The sequence below is a fragment of the Phyllostomus discolor genome, chromosome 1, assembly GCF_004126475.2.
Source record: "Phyllostomus discolor isolate MPI-MPIP mPhyDis1 chromosome 1, mPhyDis1.pri.v3, whole genome shotgun sequence".
Taxonomy (NCBI): Eukaryota; Metazoa; Chordata; class Mammalia; order Chiroptera; family Phyllostomidae; genus Phyllostomus; species Phyllostomus discolor.
In genome coordinates, this window is record NC_040903.2 from 76,757,463 (window position 1) to 76,785,439 (window position 27,977).

Consider the following 27,977-nt stretch of genomic DNA (forward strand, 5'->3'; position numbering starts at 1 on the left):
CCTGTGCATTAGTCATTTGTAAATGACATTTTCTAAGGAGTTCTTAGGACCTTTACTAAAGTATGAGTGAAATGAACGAAGGTATTCCAGCATGTGCCTTGATTTATAAAAAAGTGTGGTCACACCAAGGACCTGGAAAGTCTAAACAAATGGACCCCAAGCAGGGCAGCCTGGCGGATCCCCTTCCAAGACCTGGTGCGTGTGGAGTTCTAAAACGTTAATTTGTCCCAGTATCATCTTGACTGAAAGGCTCTGGCTCATCCGTTACTCACTTTATGTTTTTTAGACAGAAAGTAAACTTCTCAGCGCTAGTCCTGCCTTTATCGTTTGATCCTCAATTCCTGAGCACACCCCACAGGCAGGCCTGGCTCTGCTGGGTCCTGCAGGTGCTCCTGTCTTAGGGGGTGGAGGTCACTCTGTGGTCGAGCATGTCTGTTAGTGCCAGTTTTCAATGGTCTCGGGTGATTCTTAGCATTTTTAAGCAACTAACCATTTTTTAATTGAGGAACACACTGCTATCATGCACTCTGTAGACTGCAGGATAGTGTCAACATAACTTTTACATGCACTGGGAACCCAAAACTCCATGTGCTTCGTTTTATTGGGACACTTGCTCTGCTGTAGCGGTCTGGAACCAAGCCTTTACAGCCGTGAGGTCTGCCCGTATTTCTCATCGTCCACCCCCCGCACACAACTACTTCCGCCACGGCTGGTGGACAGGCTGGTTCCTCTCACCTTGAGAGCAGAGGCTGGAGAAAAGAGGCAGAAATGCTTTTCACTCCAGACGCTAAGTCACACGTCTTCCCTTCCTTGTGTCTTACATTCCTCGGGGCACAGGGAGGACTGGGGTCAAGTGTGTACGCTCGCCGTGTTCTGACACGTGCACTCACAGTGTTTTCAGTTCTACACTTTAGAAGGAGCCCGTGGCGTTGGAGGTGACCTGGTGTCCTGGTCTTGGGCCTTTTCCGCACACTTGACATGTCCCGGGTCTCTGTGTCACAGCGCTGCCTTTCTCCTTTACAACTGCTTCTGCGTGGCCTAGTTCACTGATCTCCACACAAATATGTTGCTAGTACCTGCCCACAAAACTGCCACACGAACCTTTGGAAGCTGCCCACAGATCCTGAAGTTTAAATGTCTACTTCAAAAAATTAAAGAGGCGCAGTATTGTGGTTGGAGTTTTAGCAAAATGTTTAATTGCACTGGAAATGCACATTTTAAAGCAGGGGACAGAGTACTCAACACAGCAGACAACTCACTGGAGTCTCGGGATCCACTGGGGTGTGAAGGGAACAGGACGGGTGTGCTGCGATTAGGGATTAATGTCAACAGTACTCACATAAAGTGCTGATAAATAACTTAAATGTTACAAAATCGGGTGGTAAACAGGAAGTCAGAAGCGTCGCTGGTGGGCAGTGGCGTCTAGATGGCAGCAGGCTCCTCGTGGCCGCAGTGCACGTGCTCCAGCTGGCCTGACTCGGAGACATCGAGGCTGGCCTTGTACTTGGCCAGGATCTTCATGAGGGGCCGCAGCTTCAGCCACCATTGCTCTTTGGGAATTCTGTGCCTGCAGACAGGAGGTGGGAGGGGTGAGTACAATGATCATGACAGCGGCATCCCTCTGTCCTTGACTCCTGTCCTCCATTCCTTCTAATGCAGTCAGGCTTAGACGTGCCATGTTTCACTTACTCAAAGTCTGTCTCCTTCTTCAGCTCTGCCACCGGTTGGAAAACAAGGTTTCTTTTGCATATTCCCAGCACACAGATTGAATCATCAGTTATAAACCTTTTTCCTATAAAAGACAGAACAATGACCTAAGAGTGGGTACTGGATCATGCTGAGCAGTCAGGTGAAATGGCCAGTGAGGACAGGAAGGGGGAGAGAGAAGGTTTGCTGATGGAAGGGAACAGAGTCCTCTCAGCCTCCCTGAGCAAGGGCCAGACTCCCAGGATCCCCTGGGGCTGTGAGGAGGCGGGCAGAGAACACCCTGTGAGTCCCCTTCAGGGTGAGGGGAAGAGAGAGGCAGAGATGACAGGGTGCCTTCACTGCACATTCACCCTGAGAGGAGCTGCTACCTGTCCTTGGCAGTGAGACACCCCACGGGAGTAAAGTGGTGAATGCATATCACCAAATAGTGGAACAGGAAAATTGGCCTAAACTGCAGAAAGATGTCAGTTACATGCTAATAAGGCATGCGGATGACTGTGCACACTGTGGGAGGCTGGGAATTAGTGCGGTGATCATCCTTAGATGGCCTGCAGAAAGAAGGAAATAAACTGGAAACACAGGAACAAACATAAAAGTAGAAGTTGATGTAGGAAACAAACTCAGAAAAAACTCAAAGCCAGTTGGTTGAAAGCTAAAAGTAGGTTGAAAATTTACATCACTGTGTCTGCATAAGTCAAACACTGAGAATAAAATTACGTACACCTATCTAGTAAGATCGATCGAGAAAGCCGAGGGGCGTAAAATACAGGCATCGGCACAAATAACCTAAACTTGGAATAAATGCGGACTAGAAATGCTGCCAGCGTTCAAAAGAAAAGATACTATGAAATATTTTTCATGTCAAATTTTTTGAAAATTTAGATGCATTTGGAAATTTCCTAGAAAACATAACAAAAGGGATTCAAGAAATAAGTAGTTCTATAAACAGTAAAGAAATTCAGCAATGAGTCAGCTCTCCCTACAGAGAAAACAGTGTGGGGACGGAGGACCTTTGATGGGGGATCAGGGAAGTTTTACCAAATATCCATAAATCAAAACATCTTACACATTATTTCTGAGGGGGAAATCCAGACTTCTTAGAAAGCTAGAACAAGCCCGCAAGCCCTCTCTTGCACCTGACGAGGATATGATGAGCAGGAAATGGCCAAAGCAAAAAGCAACCAGCTGTGCTGGCAGGGAGGGGCTTGTCCACCAGGAAGGCAAAGTGGGCTCAGCACTAGGAAATCCATTAAAGAAGACTTAAATAACCATCTCTACCTAAATGATTTATTGATGAAATGTAATCCCCTCCAAAAACTCCAACAGAATTTGTGGTGGACTTGGATGGTCTGATTCTACTGTTTCTATAATGGCAAGAAGGGCCAAAAACTGCCATACTAGAAGGCCCGGGTAGGCTCTTTACTACCAGGTGTCAATAATTGTTTGTAAAGCTGGAATATTGGCAGAGATTGATAAATACATGCCCCAAAATGAACCAGATAACTGAGAAGTAGTCCCATATGTTTACAGATACCTGGTCTATGATGGAGATTACACTGCAGAGCAAGGAGAAAAGAATGGCTTTCTCAATAAATTGTCCCCAAATAATTGATTTACCCACACAATAGAAAATGAAAGTAGACTTCAAACTTCATTATCAGCTCAAATGAGTTTAAGAACTAAATGTGAAAGGAGAATAGTTTAGTAATCAAAAGCTCAAACTGTAAAGGGAAAGGTAAATTGGCTGCACTAAAATTAAGAGCACTTCATGCACTGGCTAGTGTAGCTCAGTGGATTGAGCGCTGGCCTGCAAACCAAAGGTTGTCAGTTCAATTCCCAGTCAGGGCACATGCCTGGGTTGTGGGCTAGGTCCCCAGTTGGGGACACACAAGAGGCAACCAGTTGATGTTTCTCTAGCACATAGATGTCTCTTTCCTTCCCTTCTTCCCTCCCTTCCCTTCTCTCTAAAAATTAAATAAGTAAAATCTTTAAAAAGTAAATAAAATTAAGAGCACTTCATTAAACGATGCCTTGCAGAAAGTGACAAGCCATGCACAGGTTAGGGGAACTGGTGTCTGCAACGCAACTGACAGAACAAATTTCCTATTAACAAAATATTAAAAAACACCTGTAAACATAACCATCCCTTAGGAAAACAGTCAAAATAGCTTGAAGAGTCCACAGAAGCAACGATGTTATATAAGCTGAAGAACCTGCCCTCTCAAAACCCCAATGAGATTGTGAGGCCCACAGCGTAGCAATAGTTCAACAGTGATGGATCAGATCAGTTCTCCCGAAGTGGGAAGAGGGACTGGAGTACTCCACAGGTGTTGTGAGACTAGTCTGGAGAACTAGCCAGAGGTCAATGTCCTGCCCCAGGGTCCGCACGGCCCTGGGCACTGAACCACTGCCTGTCAGTCAGGACACTCAAGGCAAGGCCAGGACTGGCAGATGTCAGTGGATGAGTGTCAGGACAGCCACCTCTCAAAACCTAACACCGCATCAACAACACCCATCCCAGGAGATGCACACTGTGCGTCCATTCACAGAAACCACAAAAACAAAACTAGATTAAGTAACATCCTGGAAGGTGTAGTCAGGCAGTAAGCTCGAAGTAATGGGATGATTGATTTATCACAATTCCGAGGTTCTGCTGGTGAGGAGTGAAGTGTGGGAGAAGCACACACTGTGCTAGTGAAGGAGGAAACAGTCTAGACATCTGCAATCCTTCCTTGCTATCTCTAAAACAGAGTCATGAGAGAACCAATGAGTGGCTCTTCAAGTATCTTAGGTAAAAGCCAATCTAAAGTGTCCCATGCGGCAAAGAAAACAAGGAAAGATCGATCACATCTTAGGGTCTTGCAGAGGAACCCAATATGTGAATAGCAATCTTCTATTTTTTAAGAATGTCACTTTCACTTGATACCTCCATCACTAATATGCAAGAATAAAGCCCTTTGTATTAGTTACTAACCTTGAACATCAGAAATGGCAACTGCAGAGTTTGGTAAGAGAAACCATTTTGTCAGGTGCAGCTCAAGGCTGAATTTAAGCAGAGCGGAAACCGACGCCCAGTGCCGGGAGTGCAGACCCCTCTCCAGCCCAGGCCACCTCCCACGCGTTCCTCGGTACCTTTTCCCTGAGCCTCCCTCAGTTTCGTGGTGATCCACTGCATGGCTCGGGCAGAGATTTTGGTTCCAAAGTTTCTGTCAAATGGGGAAGGTGCTCCACCCTGTTGGTTAGAAATAGAAATAAAATTACTATTATTTAACAAAATTCAGATCAAATTTATAAATATGGGCTTTGAGGGGTTTTGTTTTGTTTTTGCAAATTTTATCTCCTCATGTACAGCTGGGACCAGTCAAAAGTTAGCCCAGGGGCTTCTGCCACCAGAGCTGAGCCTGTGAGGTGAGCGTCACAGTGCTTCCGTCACCGAGCGGTCTTCGTTGTTTTAGCATCTTCATTATTTCAGCATCTTATTTTGGGATGCGGAAGGGGTTCCAGTTTCCTTTAAAAATCCAATCAACTCTGGGCCTTTCACAAAATACATACCTGCCTAGCAGTTCATCACAGATTCAGGAGACTCGGGGACCCTCTGGAGTACATGCTGGGCCCAAGGCCAGCAGCTCTGAAGGCACAGGAGTGCCAGTGGTGATGGGACGAGGACGCACATGTGGCCAGGAGGCGGGATGTGTGATTCTGACCCACCTTCCGAGTACAGAGATTCTTTCCACCTTGTTCTGACTTTGTGCAAATCTCAAGTATCATTTGTTTGATATTCCAATTTGAATGATTATTAAGGCCCAATATAAATAAGATACTTAATTTGAACACGTTTTTCCTATTTCCTGGTGCCACTATATGAAAGTTGAACATTTCCCTAAAGTGCTCATCTACTCAGATATCACAATGGAATTCCTAAAGCTGGTGCTATCTGGTATGCCTTCTAAATTGAACTATAACAGAGTTCAGACGTTTTTAATCATCTTGGAATTTATTTATGAATACACATTGTTTTCCCCACAATGGCTACCATAAGACATCCATCTAAAAAGAAGTCACATGAAGAACAGCCTCCCTTTCTTTTTTGTGGGACCCTGGGGGCCACACATGAGGGATGGGATGCCGGGCCCCTACCTGCTGCATGTGACCCAGCACGTTCTTCCTGCAGTCAAACACCCCTTTGCCTTCTTCTGAATAGAGCTGGTAGATGAAGTCGGTGGTGTAGTTTTCACTGCAGTTCTCGTTTCTGAAACACAGAAAGCATCGGGCTCAGGGCTGGGGAGGGGAGGGTACGAGTCGCCCTGCATGCACTGACCTGCTAGCCCACATTTGCCTGAGTCCTAATCCTGTGCATGGATCCCCACATTTTCTCTCTTTATAAATGTCAGCAGCTTAATTAAAGAAATGTCTTAGAGATATATTTTTTAAAATGACAAAGCAAAAATGAAATTTTAGAAATTATCCTTTAGTTATTTAAGTACATACAAATTTTTCATACAAAGCAGTTACTCTGCAGCTTTGCCCCTCAGTGTTCAGAGTGAGGGTCCTGGCACTTGAGGTCATGAAATGGGTTCTGTCTGAGAAGCCAGGTCTTAAAGGAGAACTTGAGAGCCTGTCACCTGAGCACGAGTCCCCTCTGAATGGTGGTCTTCATCTTCTCTGTCAGGTGCTCCACGTTGGCCTAGGAAGGAGTATTGTGTTAGTCACGCAGGAGACTTATTTAGTACCTACTGTGTGCCAGGCACCATGAGATCCTAAGAGCTGAACCTAGCAGCAGCTCTCGGACTTTACATTTTGGTGACGAGGACAACAGAAAATGCATCAGGTACAGGGCCAGCGGTGAGGATGACAAGATCACTGGGCATATTTGGTGAGTGGAACGTAGCTTCCATGGGAAACACTTTCCAAAATAAATAGGTTTCTACCCTAAAACATTAATTTTTATATTCTGTGTCTGTGCCTAAAGCTTATAAATTTACCCATTACTTCTTACCTATTTTCATGACAATATTTCTTATCTCAGAGGGAAATATGTCACCTCACTTTATATGGACTCTAATGTATACAAATGCCTAACAAGCATTTTCAGGCCAAGAGAAATTTTTATAGACTCAAATCCGTGCACAAATTCTGTAAGAAAAGGAATACTGTATCTTGAGAGAAAATATGCAAAAAAAGGAGACATTGACACATGGACAAATCCCAGTTGTAATTACATGTATCAAGCACCTGCTACGTGCTGGGTGCTGAAGTGGGCTGGCAGGGCACTAGCTCAAGACAGGTGTTTGAAGTACAAGTATTTAATTCAGTATTGTAGAGAAATTCACAGGTCAGGATAAAAAAAATCACAGATAAGTGAAAAATCAAGTATCTCTCTAAATGACTTACTTGGTTCAGAAACATAACAAAATCATAACTTCTACTAAGTTATATTTTATTTATGTTTTGTGTATTCAGTTGTGTTTCACTGGCTAATGCATGTCCTGAATAGACCGACCTCCAATCCGTGCCTGGGCCGAGCGACCCAACCCGCCTGTGCTTGGCCCCCTAGCCCTCCACCTAAAAAGCTGGGGCTCCAGAGAAACCCTTGTCCATTTAGAAGAACAGGCATCACGATGTTAAGATTTAAAAGTAGCAGTGACACCCGAGGGAACCCTCAGGTCAGTCCCAGTGCAGAATGAGGGTGCGGAGGGCATGTCCGTGTGAGCCCATCGACTCTAACCTCTGGCAGGGAGCTGAGAGTGAGGAGGCTGTGTGTGTGTGTGTGTGTGTGTGTGAGGGTGTGAACCTGAAACTGCCCTAAAAAACCAAAACCTACTAATTAAAAAAAAGCAAGCTGCAGGGAAGAGCAGGAGGAAAGAGTGGGTCCCATTTCGTGCACAGTTGGCAGAGCCCACAAGTGCGTGAAGCCCACTGCTGTGTCCCCAGCAGGTGTGCCCGGCAGTGGGGGCTGGAGGCCTGCCAAGCATTCCCTCATTAAATCCTGCGTTCACAGTGGGCAGAGCTGCTTGTCCTGGGCGGCCTCAGGGCTCCAGGAAGGGTGTTCTCCAACTACCGCTGACCTTCCCACGCTCGGACCGCAGGGCACTGGAGGCCTCGGGAGCCCGAGTGCCCATCTCATGAAACACTACATGCCCTTGTTAAATGGATGATGACCCACCAAAGGGAATGGTAACTGCTTAGTGGACAAAATAGGGTAGGAGACAAAGTTGTATAAGCCTGGGTGAAGAGAGAAAGCTGCTCTGAGCAGTGTTCTCATGCTAACACTGTGCACAGGGCCCCAGCACCAGTGTTCGTGCATCCGCACACGACCTGGATTTGAGGTGGTGAGTCACTGGAAGTGCCTAAAACCCAGAACGCCTCATGACACCATAAAAAACAAATGAGAGGGTTGGGCAGCAGCACCGAAGGACTCTCAGTGATGAGCATGCCGACGTACCTGCAGGTCCCTGATGTCAAAGGGCTCCTCGAAGATGTAGGCAGCATCGGCACCAGCCGCCAGAGCCCCCATGTTAGCCAGGTAGCCGCAGTAGCCACCCATGGTCTCAATGATGAACACACGGCGCTTGGTCCCACTGGCCGACTGCTTGATGCGGTCACAGGTCTGGCCACAGAGAAGGACACAGGTCATTCCAATGCATGGCCAGCCAGTGCTAGGACAAGAGCAACCAAGAGCCCAGCAGGTAGTGAGTGTATGGCCCTGAGTGTCACACCCAGCTGCATTCACAGGGGCAGAGAGGGCTGGCCTTGGCCCTGACCTTAGCCACTGTGAAATTCTATTTGGTTTTCCTCTGAAAGGCTCCCTGTGACTTTCGGCTTGGTCACCCTTAACCAATCTCTGCATGTGCACTCACATCAGGGCACCTCTACTGAGCTGGACAGTGGCTCCTAGACAAAGGCCCCACGAATCTTCCAGACACACACAGCAGCCTCCTAAGGAGATGTCGGCCATCACCCTCTTCAGGACACAAAGAAACCCACACTCTGCTGTCCAGGCCACTGCCCCCTCTTCTCAAGTCCTGAAAAGCCTCTACCAGCTCTATGAAATGCTCTGATACTGCCCTTGCCTTGCTCAGCATTGAATAACTTCACCCCGTTCCTCAAGTATATCAAAGCCTTTCTTTGGGTCCCTGGGGCCTGCCCACTTCCCCCAATGCCCCAGTGCTGTCCTACACTGGGACAGCATACCCCAGACCTCTTCAGGGCCCTAACATGTACTGCCCATGGTACACTGCACAGTAGCCCCCAGAGGCACCCAGAGGAAGGCCTGACCCAGGGATAGATGGACCAGGAGGCTGCCTGCAGATCTTGCAAATGAGGAAGGGGCCAGCAGTCAAGCATGCAACAAGGCAACTCCAGGAGCCTGAAGAGCCGAGCAGTTTCTCCCAGAGCCGACAGAGGGCGACAGAATGCCAACTCTCTGCCCTCTGCCCAGTTAAATCACCTCGGAAGTCCGGCAGCAAAGGAACTAGTGCAGGCCCTTTCCTGCCCCTGTCACCTGCCTGACACAGACTTAAGTGTCATTTCCTCAGGAAAAGCACCTGATGGCTAGGACAAGACAGCACCCTCTGTGGGGACTCCACTGACATTTCGTGATCTTCACAGAAACAGCCCCAACCCATCTTCCTGCAACTTCCTGTGTCATTGTTTGATTTGGGGTGTCTCCCTCACCCTCCACAGGTTGGGCTCACATTCAACCACGCCTGGAACACAGGTGGCACTCAATAAATACATGGCCATGAACGAAGTAACAGCATCCCGCCCACCCATCAGCCGGAAAAGGCCGTGGCCAGGGTTCCTGTGTCTCTGGGGGCAAGAAGAGAAGGCTTGTGCACAAAACCATAACATCGATTCAGAGATTTTCACTTGAGTACTTGGGGTCATGTGTGAGAGCATTTTTATTTTCACACACAGGGCCAACTGCTATCATTGCTAACTAGGCTGTCGATTTCTTGGATGGAGGCTCATGTTTCCCCAATAACTAGATTGATTTATTCTAAATTCATCATGTGCTTTAGCTGATGGGCCCCTTTGCAATCTCTAGCCGCTGATGTGGGAGGAGGAAACAGACACCACTGTGGGTGATCCTTGCCTCCCTGGTTCTGCTGTGGGTGGGGGATGGAACTAGACAGGCACCTGAAGAGCCCCGCCTGCTGCAGGGCCAGGCACGGAACTCCGGGGAGCTTGTGCGGGTGTTTGTGCTGGGTCTCTGATGCGGCATTCTGGCACTTACACTGCTCCGCACAGTCTCTCTCTCAGAATTCTGGGTGCTGGGGGGGGACAGGACACGGCTGCACACAGGGGTGGGATTCCCAGGTACCCCCAGGGCTGTAGAGTCACAGGGCTCTCCCCAGCAGGTCGCCTAAGGTGGAGATTATTGTCACCAGTGCAGAGCACAGTGTTAGAACCCCTGAATGACAGAACTTGCCCACAAAGCAGCTCTCGCTCGAGGCCAATGTGAATGTACGTGTCTCTTAGCACCAGCCCTGCAATGAGGAGAGGTCAGGAGCCCGAGTGGCCCTGACTACTGAGCCAAGGCCTCAGTCCCCTGTGAGCCACTGAGTGTCAGAGCAGGGACCACTGGCTGGGACCCTCAGCCTCTGCTGGAGGCTTAGCCACACATTCCTAACCTCTCCCTCTTCATCACCTTGGTTGTGCCTGAGGGTCCGAATTCCTTTCTTCTATAAATAGAACTTCCTTTCAGCCTGTCTTATTCAGTTGCTAAAAGCAGTACTAGCAAGTGAGAGGCCACAGCAGGAAATGCGCCCCTGCCCCTAGCTGGAGGCACATGGTGGAGAGTGGCTCTGACTAGGTGAGAGGAAGGAATAAAGGAGGGCAGATGCCCCTGCTTGGCCTGGACCCCTGCCAGCCCCACTGGTTCTGTTCACTGTGGGAATGTCTCCTCCCGTGAACGCTGATGCCCTCCAGTGGCTGGCAGGTGATTCTTTGAAAAAAATCTTTGGGCATTGTCCCACTGGAGGAAAAACCTCAAGTGACAGTTCTAATACTGCTAATTTTTTTGCCAAACTGGTGTTTTAAATATATAAGTCAAATGTGAAAAGATAAAGTGGCACTGAGAATGGTGTGAAGTTAGAAAAAAACCTGTGGACTTGCAGAGACATGGCCAGTCCCTCCCTGTTAACAGGCTAGGAGGTCAGCCTCCCATGACTGGTGTTCCCGGGACATGGACCTAGGCTGAGCTAGGGCTGGACCAGGCTGGTCAGGGCCAGGAGAGGTCCTGTCCACCCCAGCAGAGCTCAAACCAATGGGATGACATGCCAGGTACAAGCCAAGGGCAGAAGCAGGGTGAGCAGGTGGGAGATGCTGACTGTGCATGCAGAAGAGCAAAGGGGGACACTTGGAACCTCCAGCACCCAGTGGCTGGTGGCTGCTTTAAGGGTCTATGACTGTATTTTACCTGCAAAGAAGCAGAACTATAAGAAAGTGAAGTGCGGGGCTCACGGGAGCCTCCAACTTGGAACAAGGCCATCACTCCACTGGGAGGCTGAGAGCAAGCCCACCTCCAGCCAGTAACTTCACTGAGAAAAAGAGTGAGAAGTTCAGATGTGGCCATCAGTTTAAGGGCAAGAAACTCAGGCAAGTGGGCCTAGCAACAGCCCTTCCTGGCCTCTCTCTGCAACCTTATTTAACTCCAAACAATAGACTTAGACCGAAACGGCAGACTTCTGAGAGGCTGTGCCACCCTGAAAGGAAACCTCTGTGACCGTCAGGGCTTTGCACGAGCCGTGACTGACTAACAGAGGCTCTGTGTCTCTGCCAGGTGCTCTCTGTGACAGCCCCCTGCTGGGCCACCTTTCCCTTCCCTGAGTGGGGAGGGTCAAACCCCACAGCAGAGGCCTCAGGTCCACTCACTGACCACACAGACGTGACAACGACCAGAGCCTGGCCTTGAGTGGCTACCAGGTGGGCTGGTGGCTCAGAGAGAGGCATCAGCTCACGTGACGGAACAGGGATGCCAGCCCAGGGGCAGGGCCTGCCAGGCCCCTGACCTCCAGGAAAGCGCTGTCTTGGCCCCTGAAGCTCTGCCTACTTCACAAGGAAAGATGCCTCCTGCTCTTCTGGAATGTTCTCACTCACCCATCACTTTACACTGTCTCATATCCTTGACTCACTCTGAGATCCCTAACAGGCCTTGCTTCTGGTCATCACCTCGGGCACTAGCACAGGCCTATGGGCTCTCAGCTTCTCATCCAAGTGGGACAGAAGCTGGGAAAAACTACCATGTCATGGAAAGTGTGATATAATCTCCCACTAATGGGGAAAAAAAGGAGTAATAATAACTTTGGCTCATCCATTCTGGAGGGCCAGCCAGGTTTCCCTGTTCAGTTTCCCCTTGCGGAGGAGAGAAAGACCATCCAAGTTCATCCTGCAAGCTGTGCTCCTGGGGCAGGAGAAACACATGGGAAGGCAGACACAAGGGGACATCCTTACCTCTACAACTGCATTTAGGGCGGTGTCACAGCCCACACTCAGCTCTGTGCCAGGGACATTGTTGCTAATGTTCGCAGGCAGGACGCAAATGGGGATGCAAAGCTCCTGGTGGTCGCCACGAGCCTCGGCGAATATTACTGAGCTCCGGAAAGCCTGAAGCAGCAGTGTGGGTGGTCAGCAGGTATCTGGCACTTCACTTGCCATCAGCAGGCAGGCCGAGCTCCTCTGAGCATTGTCAGTGGGGAGAGGAAGCTGCGAGCTAGTGCTGTGTGGGAGCAGGGTGACCTGATGGGGCCCTGGTGCAGGCCTCAGGATTGTAGGCCTTGGTGTGGGGATCGTCAGGGTAGGGGGCATGGGTGCGGGCCTCAGCAGGGCACTCACCACCCAGCACAAGGGGACGCAAGCAGGAGGCAGCAAAGCAGGGCCGGGAGTGGCATCGAGGTTAGTGATGGCTGAACAGCTGGCCTTTCTCGGCTCTCCGAGGTGATACAAGCCAATTAGGTGAAGAATCTAAGGGCTACCCAATCTGGGGACTTCTCACAGTAAGCAGAGCTAGGGTCTGCCTGCTAGGACTCAACAAATGACCCCACATTAGCGATGCGGCCACCAGGTGGCCCTGCTGGAGACCCACAGTCACATGTCTAGGAGGCTCTGCTCTGTGCTAGGAGGAGCCCCTCCCTGCATGCCCCTTTGCGAAGGAGCATAGAGGAGACAGAGCCCCAAGTTGCTTTGGAACCCCATGGTGAAATCATTCGGCTCTGATGTTGAAAAAGCCAGCTGTTCTTGGGGACATGGCAGAGATTCGGATCGCCTGCCTCAAGTGTTAAAGTAACGCATTAGTACACAGGCCCACTCTCCACCATCCTCAAGCCCACAAAGCTCTAAGCACAGCCACAGTTTGGTGGACATTTGTGGGCAAACAGGTCCATGTATTGTCTTTCTTCATCCCGCTAATGTGACCACTGTGCACCCTGCTGCAGGAAGGTCACGTGGGAGGCAGGCTGGGACCCAGGCCTCCTGGAAGGGTGGCTGCCCCTGCTGGCCATCAGGTTCCAGGACACCTGGGGCCTGAGAGTGCGTGGGTGGTGGACCTGTGGTGGGTTAGTCCAGGGAGCCAAGGAGATGAGGAGGGGGTCATTCACCCCACCCATGTCCTGCCTCAGGGTCCGAGGCAATGTCCAGTGACACTGGACATTGGAACTGTCCACCCAAGAAAGACTGGGTGGATTTATAGGCAACAGTTCTGGTTTCCGATCTCTTCCATTGTAAACCGGGCTGACAGCAGGGCTGTGACCCTGGCCCCTTGCATTTTCCTGGTACACAGAGCCCCATGCACAACACTGTGATTGACTAAATGGCATCTGGTCCTGGGGTGTGGATGGCATCCATCTGAAGCAACTCCAAATGCCTGATGCTGGAAGTGCACTGGGACCTGCTTCCCGCACAGCACCTGTGAGCTAAGTGCTGGCGAGAACGAATGACTGGAGGACGGCGACTAAACACGCAAAGACGTGAGAGCTGCTGGCCTGAGACTATGTCAGCGTTCCTCACCCTCAGCACCTTTGACATTCTGGGCCAATGGCTCCTTGTTTGGAGTGTGTCCTTACACCATGGGGGTGCCACCCATGAGATGCCAGAGACACCAACCCTGAACAGTTTTGAGGACCAAAAATGTCCCTAGACATCGTAGATGTCCCTGGGGGCAAAAGTTCCACCAGGTGAGAACCACCCAGCTCCCTGTCCAAAAGGAGCCATTGGTAGTGGAGATGCCCCAGGTCTGCACCCCAAGTGTTTCCAGGGCTGAGCTACTGGCACTACTGTCGTCAGGGCACCAGGATACAGGCCTGCAGGTGACTGGTCTGGGAGAGAGCAAGTGAGCAAGGTGGACCCAGTGGTGCTGCACTTGCTCTGGCCGGAGATCCCCAAGGGCTCCCGGATCCTCCATGTAGATCAGGAAGGACACAGAGTACCATGTTCCACTGGCTCAGGCCCCTGCCGCCAGCATATCCCCTTCCCCTCTCATGGCGTCCAGCCCAGCCGAGTTCTGGCCTGAATCTCAACCTCCTGAGAAGCATTCAACTTTGTTTTGGCTTTAAAAGACAGAACTCTAGAAGAAAGAGCAGTTTCTACACGCCGCACCCATACCTTACCCCCTGCAGCCTCGGGGGACACGGAACAGGCCCAGAAGGAGGTCTCCCTGACTTTCCACTGCCCCAGACCACCAACCAGAACCAGAACCACGGTGCCACCAGGACCACCTGGTTCACCCAGCAAATGTGGCCTGGCCTGTCACCAACGGAAACCCACCAACATCATGAGTGATTACATTGTCTTTGAGAAACAGAATGAATACAGCACCGAATTTAAAAGGCCAAGTAATAAACCTCAAAGACTCCTTCCCAAAGGAAGCAAGATAGGTAATTTGGAGATGGGTAATCTTCCCTGTATATTTTAGTTTCCCAATTTTTATGAACACACGTATAGTTATTAGATCTTTATAATCTTGGAAAAAAATATTTGTAGCAGAGGAGCCTGGAATCACACAGTGGGAAAGCCGCGTCTCCATGCCTGAACGCACGTATCAGACACCGCGAGGAACAAACGGCCATGACAGGACCTGCAGGTGACACCCCTCAGAGCCCCCCTCCCCTGCCGCCCCCCACCCCACCAGCGTTCTGTTGTGGTAACAATTAAGAAAAATGAACTTCCAGCTGCGTTTACTACGAGCTCAGCATAATCAGATCCAAATTCCAACAAAGGCAAAGAAAAGAGCAATACAAGCAAAGATGAAGTTCATTTTGCGACAGACAGGACCTTGCAATTCACACTTGAAGATCCGTCGGGAGAGGAGTTAGTCCGGAGCAGGGGAAGCAGGGATGGCAGTCACAGGACGGCAGGAGCAGTGCCAGCAAGCGGTTAGGGGTGCACACGGGACGGGCCTCCAGTGCAGGGACACGGTGACACGGGACATGGCTTTTTAGTGAAAACAATCGCAGAAAGTTTAGGAAGCTCAGAAAACAACAAACAAGCAGTAAGCACTACTTACTATTGACTTTTATTTTAAAAGCATTTTTTTTTTATTTACCAGCACTGGAAACAAAACTGATGCTGTAGGCTTAAGGAAAAATAATCTTAGAAAATCATTTATGAGATCTAGGTCTCAGAAGGAAAATAAAACTTCAGAATTGTCTGGAAAAATTTAGGAACCAAATTAAAAAAAATGCATTCTATGTCAGGTACTGATCTCCAAGCTCCCACTCGGGTTCCCGAGTGTGACTTGCAAATATGATGCGTCTCTCTGCTGCTGGCATTCAGCAAAGAAAGAACAGCCCTCACACAGCACCGGTGTTGCACAGGCGTGATGTAACGTCCGTGGTCTACAAGGGACAATGATGCTGGCGGGCTCAGCCAGAGGAGTGGCGAACACTAAAGGTGGATTCAGGTGGATGAATAAAATTACTAAATATTTAGCTCAGGTTCCGTCCTCAAACATCACAGCAGGGCCGTCAGACCCCGGATTCATCACAGCAAGGTGACAGAGGCTAGAAGTAAATTTTGCGGGACACGTCACCCTGGCCGCAGCACAGGAAAAGAAGAGGTACGAAAGTTTGGGAGCTGGAGCAGAGATGGTCAGACTTTTTAAAAATACTTTTGTGGAAATGAACAGCCACCCGGGACCTGGCTCGGGTGTCCAGTGTGCTGGTAGATAAAAATGGGCCAGGTGCCCTCAGTTAGCACCGCTCCATCAGCCTGCTTTGCTGCCACACAGACTTACGTCGGTGATGGTGTTCAGGGCAGTGTCAGCACCGATGCTGAAATCGGACCCCGGCACATTGTTGGACACGGTGGCGGGAACCATAACCATAGGGACACAGAGCTCCTCGTGTTTCCCCCGGGCGGCGGAGAGTTCCAGCAGTCCCAGGTAGGCCTATGGGACAAGTGTGCACAGTTGGGGGGAGGGGAGGCAGCAGAGGGGCACCAACAAAGCTGCTGGAAAGTCAAGGTGGAAACATGTTAATGTCACAACAGGCGGAGCAGTTTTTGAAGCACAAAGGGGCCCATGGGATATCGTCACGTAGAGGCAAGACTGAGTGTCTCGTTGGCAAGCTGAGTAGTCTGAGACTCTTGCATTTTCTTGCAGGGAAATCATGAGGTTTTCATGGGACTGATCTTGGTTGAATAGAAAAAAAAATTAAGGTCTATAGTCCGATATGGGATTAAAAACATGATCTGGACATACAACTTCCTTCATCTCTGAATAGTAAATGGGCTTCAAATTCAAGAGAGGGACTCATTTCTACAGACTCGGAAAACACCGTAACTCACTGAACTGCTGCGCCCCGGTCACGGAGACAAGTGTCACTTCCCTCTGGGATAGTCTCGCCACCGGTTATGCTCTGCATCACAGCTGTCCAGCGGCAGTTGGGTTTGGGGCTCTGTGACCCCAGTTCACAAGGAGCTTGGTGGAGCCGGCACAGGCCACACCACTGAAGCCTGCTGCATGGATGAGCCCACCAGGGAACAGACACGGTGACATACCTCAAACCCCCCGATGATCAGCAGCGCGCTGATGCTGTGGGTGCGCATCTGTTCCGCAATTTCCTCCAAGTACTTCCCGGGGAGTGTCCTAAAAATAGTTAAAGAGACGGGAGGTCAGACAGGCCTCACACGGTGGATGAATCACCACGTCTGTGGCAGAGCTGGGTGGCACTGAGCAGTGGGAGGTCTGCCCCCTCCTCCAAGTGGCTGGTGGACAGCAGGGCCAGGGACCACCCACGGCAGGAGCAGCCAGGGATCAAGTCCCGAAGGAGTGTAGTTTCAAACAGAAACAGGGAGAAGCTTTCCAGCTCTCCAACACCTTCACCTCAAAGGAATCCTGCAGCCTCATTAGTTAAAAAAAAAAATGAACCACAATAACTTGCAAACATTCACAACAAATATCATTTAAATAGAAACATCCAGTTTGTGCTTTATCCTACCTAATCTTTAAAGTCACCCCCATTCCTATTTGCTGTTCTGTTTTATCACCTGTTGCAAACATAGCCAACAAGTGAAGTCAGACAAATGTTAGCTCTAAGGGCCACCTGACGGCCACCCAACCGTCTGACGTGCAGACTGGAGGAAACAGAGTGTCCGCCCTGTTGGCAGACTCACAAGAAGCCGTAGGGTGAACATACTCAGGCTGTCAGGGCACACAGTGGGCACGACATCAATGACGAGGTCCCTCCCAGCATCTAGAGGAGAGCCCCTGCAGCATCGTCAGGAGCCGCTGCCAGCTCTCCCAGAGCTGTGCCAGGGCGGCGCAGTAGAGCAAACGGCACCTGCCGGAGGTTCACCAACGGGCTGCAGGGGCTGCCCCTGATCAGGGCGTCAGGGGCAAGGGGCAGCAGTCACTGGGGAGAGCCAGCCCTGCAGACACGCCAGCAGCCGGGGACACGAGTGCCCTGGTTTCAAAGCAGAATTGGAGGGTGGGGCAGTATCTGGGGGACAGTGAGCTGACACTCATATGGGATCCAATATTTACTAGACTTACAATACAAATTGTTTTCCTTCCATATAAAATGTGATGAATATTAACTTACACTCCCGAGACTGAAGATGAAAAGACTCAAACTTAATATTAAATAACAGCGCCTGGTTAAAATACATATTCCACCGCCAGCTATGCTGGAAAACAGAAGCTCACTGTGATTCAGGAAGCTGCATTTTGTGCTAGAATCCCTCGGGCCACACTTGCGGTAGCGGGAACTGGCCTCCAGGCCCATGCGACTCAGGCCCATTCCCACTGACACTAAGCCACTGTCAAACATGCTCCAATCCCTGTTCACACAGCACGGTCCCCAAGGCTCAGGGACATCACTCATCTGCATCCCCTCAGATGAGCTGGAGGATTTCTGCCCACCTCCTGGTTCTCCAAGTCAGGGGATACATGAGGTTTGGGGAGGAAATAGCGCATGAGTTACCTGCTGCATCGCCTTTTAAGGGCACGGTTCAGCCTTGGACCCTAACCTAACCCGGGTGGGGCCAGGATCCCCCTCCTTTGGGACCCCTTACAGCCTGTGCACCAGCTACTCCTCTAGAATATGGCCTTTCTTCCTCCTCAAAGCAGGTCAGAGTCAAGGAGGAAATTACCGCTTTGTCCCAAGAATGGAGCCACCTTGTCCAGTCCAGCCTCCGACATCCGACCATCCGATTTCTTTTATCTAAAGTGCAAACAGGGAATGAGATGGCCCAAGTGAGAAAGGGAGGGAACTGGAAGTATTATAAAGAGCTCAGAGTCTGGCACCCTGAGAGCCGTCTGACAGCAGGGTTCGTGTGCGGTGGGGAGCGGCTTCCATCACACACTGAGAGAGGCAAGGCACAGATCGGATGCTAAGATCCAACCACCAGACAGAGAACCCCCCTGCCTGCATCTCTGCCTCTTAGTCCCCAGTCAGCGGCACAGATGAATTCTTTAGTTGGCCAAACTCTACAATGGGGAATTAAAGTAAATCTCAACATTATTATTTTTTAAATTGACATAAGGTTAAAAGAAAACTTCTTTAATTAAAACTTAAAAAACTAAAAGGATAGATGATGCCAGCTAGGTATGTGCACTCTCCCCTCAGCATGCCTCAGTCCCCTGGGCTAGGGCCCCCCTCTCACCTCCTAACAGCAAATCCCTTCCTTGTCACAGCCCGTGGACCTCTCTACGGCATAATTTGGAACACCATCTGTAATCTCACGTCCCCCAAATCTGCATCTTTAGCTTGCGCATCTTGACCCAGAACACAATCTCTATCTGCTCACTGGACACCTCCCCTAGGATGCCCACCAGACACCCCATTAACATCTTGGAATCTCAGCGTCTTTTATTCCCTCGTGTCCATCAGCTGCAACTGAGGCCAGAAGCAGCCCCGTCTCCTCCTTTATCACCTCCTTTTTTTTACCCCCGTGCACATTTAGTGACCACATTCTATTGTCTCTGCCTTCAAAATACATCCAAGACCCTAGAAGACGTCTCAATGACTCCACTGTTGCTAGACTGGACCAAGCGCCCCACACCCCTTGTCTGGGTTAGCCTGACTAGCTCCCTATGTCCCACTTCTGCCCTTCGCAATCTGTTTGTGCTAGACCCCTGCTCATAACCTGTCTTCTCAGAATAAAAGTCAGAGTCACCACAATTCCTATGAAGGACCTGCCCTGTCTCCTTCCTTCTCCCTCTCCCCACGCCCTGCTGCAGTTACACCAGCCCCTTCCATCTCTGAAGACCCTAGGCCTTTGCATGGTCCTTCGTCTGCCTGAAATAGCATCTCAATGTCCCTGCAGGCCATTCACTCAGCCCTTTGACCTTGAGTCTGAAATGACCCCCCAGTGGCATCTGCCTTTAGCGTCTCAGTGCAGAACTCCCCCACACAGGGCTCACCGGGCCTTTCCCTGGGTGCCGCTCTAGCACAGGGCACTTCCTAACATGCCCTACAGTTCATCAATGTTTATTTACTCTCATTTCCCTCCTTCAGATGAGATCTCCACAGAGGCAATAGTTTTGTCTGCCTTCTTCGTTAGTTTAATTCCACAACCTGAGAACTCAGTAAATACCGTATTTTTTGGACTATAAGATGCACCACCCCCCACCCCAAAATTTGGGAGGAATAATGGTTGTTAATGCTGCTTTTGAGATCTGTTTACATTTACATTGGTGAAACATTATGTTATTTATGTTATTAAATATTTTACCACCATTTTTTGCTTCAAAATTTTTTTCCCTATTTTCCTCCTTTAAAACCTAGGTGCATCTTATGGTCCAAAAATTATGGTACTTGCTGAGTAACCCAGTAGAGCAACACTGTGGACCAGGACGCGCTTGGTCAAGAGTGTAGGGCTTGCAGCCTCATCAGGCTGTTTGCAACCCTGCATCGTGTGACCGCAGCCAAGTTAATGTGTCTGTGTGCAGTTCTCTCATAAGGGAAATGGGGATGACATGACGGATGGATGTGAGATATAAACAGGATGACACGTGTCAATCCCATAGGAGTAGTGAGGCCCTTCTTTAGGGTGGGATCCTGAAGCAGAAGACGTCCTTAAAAAACAGCCATTGTGTTCCTGATGGAGCCTAAGGTCCCCATTTCCCCATGATGTCCTCGTCCAAGACATCCCTTCACCGGCTGCCTCCTGGGGCACCCACCTGGCCTTTGGCAAAGCCCTCAAAGCCGTCGTAGACGGCGTACATCTTGTGTCCTTCAGAGATGCCGAACCGCACAGCCGAGCGCACAGCCGCATTCATGCCAGCAGCCGGGGCGCCCACATTGATCACAGCCACGTTGAAGCCGCTCTGAAAGACAAGAGACACGTGGCACCTGTCACAGGTGGGTCAGCGCTCCACATTCACCTGGGAGGGAGCCCTGCCCACCACCAGGTGCCAGGAGTGCATGGCCTAGTGCAGGGAGGCGACGGCACTGTGCAAGGCAGGGAGGCGGCCCCGGGACAGGGTGCATGGGGAGCGTCAGGGACACCTCTGGAAGCTGACATGCAGCATCGTCACCTACCTTTAGGATCTCGGAACCCGACATTGTGATGGAGAGCCGCTTGTAGGTGTTGAGGTTGCCCTCAAAGCTCCTAGAAGAAAATGACACTGTTGGACCAAACCTAGAATGTGTGTACACAGGCAGGACTCACAAGAGGTGGGGAGCAGAAAACAATGGTGCTGAGAGCAGAGGGTCTGCAAATGCTGCTCTTTCCCTCGGGGGCAGGGGGCCCGTGTTACCCCGTGTCCTGCCTGCCCTCTCGGGGACACAGGTACGTAGACACACATCGTGTAACTGGGCTAAGAGACAAAGGCATCCAGTGCTTCTGTGGTTTCTTTGCCAACACACTAGCCACTTGTCCTTGCTGTCTTAATCTCATTACATTCTGATGATCCCCACCCCCACCACCTCAAATAAACAAAGGTATAAACCGTTTCCCCCTGACCAATCATCTCAGCCTTCCACCTGCAGAAATGTGCCGGCCTGCCATCTTTGTTGCGACTGCGCACAGTGAGACAGAACAAGCACAGCCTCGCAGGGCCTCGGGAGGGGCCAGGCTGTCAAGCACGCGTTGCCACACCAGAGTCTCCTTCGAAATACTCACCTTCCTCGGAGCTTCACAGCATCCTTGAACCTCCTCTCATCCATCGCCTTTTGGACATCCTGGGTCTTTAAAGAGATGACAAGAGGAAGAAAGCCAGACTCGGACTCAGTGCAGCCTCAGACCCAGTTCGGTGCTTCCACCTCGCTCCCCTTGCCTCCCACCTTTGCAGGCAGGCAGCCTGGGGTCAGCAGTCCTCCCGGGGCTGCAGCTGGCCTGTCACTGTGGTGGCCCATTCAGGCCGCTATGTAGAAAAGGATGAGGTGGCCCTGCTAACCAATCCAGAGCAGCAAGTCCTGAATCTTAGGAATTCGGCTCCATGAGAACAGAGCCAGAAGGAAGCGCATCTCTCAGACAAGGTTCTGACAAACTCCCAGTTGGAGTCTGGTGACAAAAAAGAAAACAGGACCACCTGCCCTGGAAGCTGGGGGAGCCAGATGGTGTCTCGACAGGCAAAGGAGAGCGGCTTGGAGACAACATGCCTGACTAGGACCTGGCCTCTGCCCCGTCCACCTGCAGACCACGGGCAGGTTTAGTTTCCCCAGCTGTTCAATAAGGAGAACACCCCCACCTGTAGGGCTGTCTTTGGTTATAAGACACACCGGACTCAGGGAAACACCTGGCAAAGGGCAGGTGCCAGTGAAGGGCCCACTGTGAGCCATCTGGCTGAATTGCCATAACATGTGGCTGCTTGAAGAACAAGCCAGATCACACCTACATGTTTGTCTGAAGGAACAGACACTAGACATAAGAAATAGGCTCAGAATAGATGACTGCACATAGTTCAATGTCCTGATTCTCTGAAACCTGTCACTTCATTCTCTCACAAACACATGCACACACACAGACACACATACTCATGTATGCACACACACAGACACATGAACACACATGCAAGCACATGCAGGCACACACACACTTACATAAAACACATGTGGACAAGCACACACACAGAGGCTTAATTCCTTCCCATAGGGTTTTAGAAGGGATGTGTCTAAGTAACTTCCAACATGTCCCATGACTTAATTAGTCAGTCACCTCTCTGTATATGTTATAAAATGCACGTACTTCAGAGCCACTGAAAAAGACCAAGTAGGACGACAGTCATCAACAGACTTTGAAAAATAAAAGGTAAGAACAGTTTCTAGTGCAACTCCTTGCCACCTCCCCTGGTGGGCAGTGAGGTGGGAATCACAGCCCGGGGCCTGGAGGAGGCGGGCGCGTGTTGGAAGGCCACCCGAAGGGGCCATGCCAGGGCCACATCACAGACTTGAATGTATTGGGACAGGACAGAAGGAGCGGCTGAGATCTGAGAGGCCAAGGACGCCCTTCTCCGCCACCCACCCCAAGACCTCTCGCAGCCCTTTTCCTGCACTTCCTCATCAGCTTTTGGCAGAAACCCTCGAGATCCTCCCAGCAGGATCCTCCCTGACAGTACAATCTGCCTTAGGGAACTGGTCCAGAAGACACAGAGCTTGCTGCCACGCCCACAGGCAGCTCCGAAAGTCCTGATTAAGGTCACTTAATTCCCTGTGTGGCTTGTTGGCTACAGACAAGGGGACAGAGGAGCCTGTGGGGCTGGATGCCCCCTCCCCCGAGCCGGCTCACCATCTGCACGCACTCCATCAGGGGCAGGCGCACCGCCTGGTTCCCACTCAGCGACACCACGCAGGCCGGGGTCTCTGGAGTGGCCTGCAGAAGGGCGACGACGGCCTCCACCCCCATGCGGCTGGCCTGGAAAAGACATTCCCGAGGGTCAGACAGTCCACCACCTGGCCAAGGCAGCGCTCCCCCCGGAGATCCCCGAGGTTCCCCCAGGCATTTGCATTCATGGGCCCAGGCCCCTCTTATTGAGACATCCCTGTGGTGTCCTAAATACATCCAGCCTCAACTTCCCTTCTGTTCTCTGGAACTGAGGCCCAATTAGGTAGCAAAGTCCTTCCTGCTTAAGGCACATCCAACAAAGAGATTTAGTCTCCTCTAAGAACTAGCCAGGAGGGGAAGGAGAGGAGAGAGAAGAGGAGAGGAGGGGCAGGGAGGGTCTGCTATACGAAGAGCTGTTAAGATTCACAATCCAGGACCTGGACTCTGGGCTCTGCTATCCCCCGGATCCGTTTCCAGAAACCTGCAATGAATGCCAGGCCCCCACATTCTGAGCTTGGTCCTGGAGTCCCTGTCATCCACAGCTGTCCATGCGGGCTAAGGTCTCTCAGAGTCTGGGCCACTGGGGTCCTGGAAACCCATATAGTCTGAGTCTCACAATGAGAGCAAGGGCCCGGGCACCTCGGAGACGAACCACATGGTGGACAGACGCTTTCGCTGGGTTGCACCACTGAACCGCTATCAGTCTTTGCAGCCAGATGCTCCCTTTACACTCCAGAAATGCTCCTTTCCTTGTGATTTGCTGGACATTTTCCACTCTCACTTACCAAAATCCTGTCAAAGGCCGACGGCGTCCCGCCCCTCTGCACGTGTCCAAGTATGGTCACTCGTGTGTCGTATCCCAGCCGTGTCACCACCAGCTGCAGGAAATAACTCCGTCAGGGGACACAGGACACATGCAGGCAGCTCAGCTCCCACTGGGGGACAGGCGCTGGATCTGAGAAATAGTTTTCTACTCTTTCTTCAGATCTATATGGGAAAGGTTCTGATTCCTGAATTTTGGTTCTTGAAGGAATACTTAGTTTAATGTCTAGCTGAAAAATTTTAAGATGATGCTTCATTATCAAATAGAATTTCTATTTTTCCTACCTCACAAATGACCATACATAACATGATTTTTTAAAAAAAGTTTCTATAGCTTGTGTTGAAAGCATGGTTAGTACTTTATAAAGCTGCGAATGTCTCCTGCATCACCCTACATTTTGTGGCTGAGTTAGAAAAACACAACAGTCTCAAAGTGCCCCCAGGCCAGGGCCCCTAGGAGCAGGGCTGGGCGGCTGGGACAGGCCATGTATCCAGACCTCGTTCACTCCTGTCAAACTAGTGGGGTTGGGCTCTGAATTCCACCGTCCTTCTTGCTCAAATGGTCCATGGTTCAATCTCAACTTTGATTAAGTGGGAAAGCAAACCCTTTGCTCTGACTTTGCAGATTACTTCTTATGACACAGTACGTAGTCAGAAAGTCATGAGCAGAGGAGGAGCAGGCCAGGTACAGAAGGGCAGAAAGCCCCAGATGCCCAGCAGCGGACAATTGTAGGGTGAGACCTCACTTCCAGGGTAACCCTTCCTCCCCTAACCTATCACTGGTCATGCGGTTCAGGCACTCTGACCTTCCATATCGCTGGTCATGCAGCAGACCCCCTTAGTGGAGGAACAAGGAGGTCTGAGAAAAACCTCATCTGACCTTCATACCAGCCCTTGCACAACCACTCCCTTAAGCATTAAGCCCTCAAGACAATGACTCACATCAAATAATCTCAGGAACAAAGCCTCGAGTCTTGGACCACAGAGACAGACTTTGGTCCAGCTAGAGATAACATCTGGACCTCAGCTGCATTTCAGCTCCTGGCCCAGAAAAGCAGCATGGCCAGGCAGGGTGACACTGAGGCTGATGTCAGAACCACCTGAGATGACAATGACCCCCTGCCCTGGTGCTGACCAGTCAGTGGACCCTGAGGTGACACATCTGGAAAGCTGATGAATATTCTACACAGATCCTCCAAGGCCTCCGGACAACAGCCCTCAAAACAAAGGACCCAACAAGGCTCCCTCTCTCTCTTGAGCACATCTGCACCTTTCCTCACCCCCTACTTTCCCCAGTGCTCTCTCTCTCTCTCTCTTTCTCTCCCTGTCTCTCTCTCCCCCCCTCTCTCTCTGTAGCACACCCTCAACTGTCCCCCTCTCTTGGGCTCATGCAGCCCAGCTGGCTCACTTCTTCCATAGCCCACTTCCACCTCTGTAACTTTCTAAATAAACTTTTGCTTGCATGTGAGTCTTGGCTTTGGATTCTTTCTTAGCCAAAACTCAAGAACGGAGGTCTACCATCTGGTGCTGTTCACCACTAACACCTGGAAATATTGGCTGATATCTTTCACAGCTATCTCTCAATATTTTAAAACTTAGGTGCACAGCTGCTATGGAAATAAAGAAGGCAAAACAGAGAAACCAACTTTCAGAGCCAAGCTGATAACATCCTTTGCCCTGATGGGTGGCTTCAACCAGAGCCTGCCTGTCTGTCTCCCTGGTGTGCCCATTACACCAGGGAGACAGGAGGCCCTGCCAATCCTGCCACAGGCCTGACAAGTCGCACCCATGGTTGAGCCCTGTGGCAACAGGACTGTGGTGTCAGTCCCTCTGCAGGCAGGGAGGGGCAGTGACTCACGCCCAACACTCAGCTTTCTTTGCAAGAGCAAGCTCAGCTGATGCTCCCGGGGGGAGGCAGGGCTCGCTCTTGGGGGCTGACGCTCATGGCACTCAGGGCAGCTGGCGCCCAGAGCTGGACCCTCCATTCCCACCCTTCCCCATGTCCTCTCTCTCTGTGTGGAAGCTCTGGACCTCAGGGATATCCCCAAAAATAACATGAGTGCCACTATCTCTCCAGAAGCCGGGAGTTGTACAATTCTCATGTCACTGAAGCTATGAGTCATTAGGAAAATAATTTTTACTATCAGGAATAACAAAAAGTGTTTTTAGAATAATAATGCCAAATCTACCCCCCGCCAGTTGTGTTACCATCTCCCCTTTCCAGGCAGGTGGTGGTGGAGAGGGGAGAAACTGGACACACTCACGTCCTTGATTTGCTCGGAGGTAATGGGCTTATTTTGGGTATCGATTGCTCCTTCAGCCACAATGATGATATTCAGCCGTTTTTTCCGGGCCCGGTTCTAAGGAAACAGAAAGTGAAAATCCTCTAATGCCTGAAACGTTCTTAACAAAACCAGGGCCAGTTCGTCCCCACTGAGCTGGCCTCTTGCCAGGTAGAAACTGTGACCTAATTTAACAAGCACTATTTACAAAGGACACAGGAAGAAGGTGAAGGTGCTCTGCGAGCAGGTGCAGGAGGGTGGGGCGGAAGGAACTCGAGGTCTGGTGATATCACCACAGCAGTTGGCACCCACACAGCCCCAGGTTGGGAGGCTGTGCTGACTGACCTTGGACCGTGACCCCCACACGCTGAAGAACCTGCAGCCTGGCTTCCCCAGCAGTCTCCACTGCTAACCACACTGCCCATCTCCGTTGGAAGCCAGACTCCCAACCACCTCTCAGGATTCCTATCCCAGCCCAGAAATTCTGTGCCATTGGGATCAAGTGACAGGGTTCTAGGCCCAAGCAGGGGGCAGGTGGGCACAGGGGAGAAAGTGGAAGGACTCAGAGCCCAGCCGAGTCAGAAGCTGCCCTATGTAGGAACAGGCAGGTGGGCTCTGTTGTGAGACCTGGGCTGCTGCTGTCCTCACAGGCCCCGGGCAGTCCTGCAAGGATGCCCTGAGGTCATTCCCCGGAGGTGCTCTCTATAAAGGGCCCCATTAAGGAGCCTCCGGCAGGGGGTGTAAGCGCTGTGGGGTAGTGAGGCCCCGAGCTCGCAGTGCTGGAGCTGCGCCTGCCGGGCGCCCAGGGACATTGCTCAGAGTGGGCTGTCCTCATGAGGCTGCCCCATCCCACAACCGAGGCCACAAATACATATGCCCTTTGGTCATTTTTTTTTAAATAGATTATTAATAGATATACTACACTTCAGAGAATACATTAATTGGAAATTTTCTAAAAGGTGTAAAGATATGACTTCAAGAGTGATTACTGTAGCAACATTTGAAAAAGCAAAATCGAAAGGAATGACATGTCCATAAATAGGGGCTCAGCCAAACAGCCATTCTTCACCCATAAAACAATGTCCCCAAGGTGGTGAGAAATAATGGAGTTGTCCGCACACTTACGTTGGGGACATGGCCTTGTTTGTACAGGTCACGGGACGCCTGGGGATCCCCAGCTGGACTGACTGACTCACTCACTTGTCACGAAATTGCTAAGGAGCAGCATACTTCCCACACTACAGCCCAGGAGCTTCGGACACGGGAAGGCGAGGTGCCCAGTGTCCCCCTGGGGGCGGCGGAACCAGGATATAACCCAGGCCTTCCGATTCCACGGAGTCTTTCCCAACTCGATGCTGAAATGCCTGTGGTAGGGGTGCCGTGGGGCCTGCGTCTTGGGCCAATTTATGCAGAAAGGTATTTGGAAAAGTCCTCCCAGTGCCACATTAACAACCACTAAAAATGCACTACAGGTGTAACAACATCAAGTGTTTTCACACACAGGTGAGTGGCGAGAGGTGAGCATCAGTCCTCACTGTCAACACTCAGGGGCCAACATACGCTGACCCAGGTCCTGGCTGACAGTGCAGCTTATAGAGTCTGAAACCCAGGGGGCTTGCAGACAAGACCACATGGTTCCAGTTCCAGTCAGTGCTGCAGACTCAGCACTGACCTCCGACCGGCTGTGTGTGTGCACTTCCTGACAGGGGTGTGTGTTTCCGTCTCCAACAGCTGCCAGTACACCCTGGCCTGTGATGGTGGTGTCCTGGGTCAGGCCAGAGACTGTCAGGGAGGTGGAGGACAGCTCACAGAAACAGGCATGGGCCCTTGGGGGCTGTGATCTTATACAACGTCCCATGAGATGGCAATTAATAACATCCCCAGGGGCACACAGGAGTACACATCTAGGTGGGGTGAGGCCCTCATCTCATGCAACCAGCCACAGCTCCCCCAGTACCAGCT

General features: G+C 50.8%; 1 protein-coding gene across 1 annotated transcript in view; it reads right to left on the reverse strand.

Annotated features, from left to right (window-relative positions):
• Window positions 1-1,170: 1,170 nt before the first annotated feature.
• Window positions 1,171-27,977, reverse strand: part of LOC114492584 (phosphofructokinase, platelet) — a 54,053-nt gene continuing 27,246 nt past the window's right edge. Inside the window, exons 8-22 of the mRNA XM_028506959.2 lie at window positions 25,998-26,093; window positions 23,697-23,789; window positions 22,876-23,001; window positions 21,271-21,335; window positions 20,688-20,757; window positions 20,327-20,473; window positions 18,295-18,365; window positions 16,702-16,789; window positions 15,938-16,090; window positions 8,150-8,314; window positions 6,330-6,391; window positions 5,845-5,956; window positions 4,840-4,939; window positions 1,690-1,792; window positions 1,171-1,567 (exon numbers count right to left, since the gene is read on the reverse strand). Of these exons, the coding sequence (XP_028362760.1) occupies window positions 1,423-1,567; window positions 1,690-1,792; window positions 4,840-4,939; window positions 5,845-5,956; window positions 6,330-6,391; window positions 8,150-8,314; window positions 15,938-16,090; window positions 16,702-16,789; window positions 18,295-18,365; window positions 20,327-20,473; window positions 20,688-20,757; window positions 21,271-21,335; window positions 22,876-23,001; window positions 23,697-23,789; window positions 25,998-26,093 (1,596 nt within the window). The 3' untranslated portion in view covers window positions 1,171-1,422. The remainder of the gene's footprint in view (window positions 1,568-1,689; window positions 1,793-4,839; window positions 4,940-5,844; window positions 5,957-6,329; window positions 6,392-8,149; window positions 8,315-15,937; window positions 16,091-16,701; window positions 16,790-18,294; window positions 18,366-20,326; window positions 20,474-20,687; window positions 20,758-21,270; window positions 21,336-22,875; window positions 23,002-23,696; window positions 23,790-25,997; window positions 26,094-27,977) is intronic.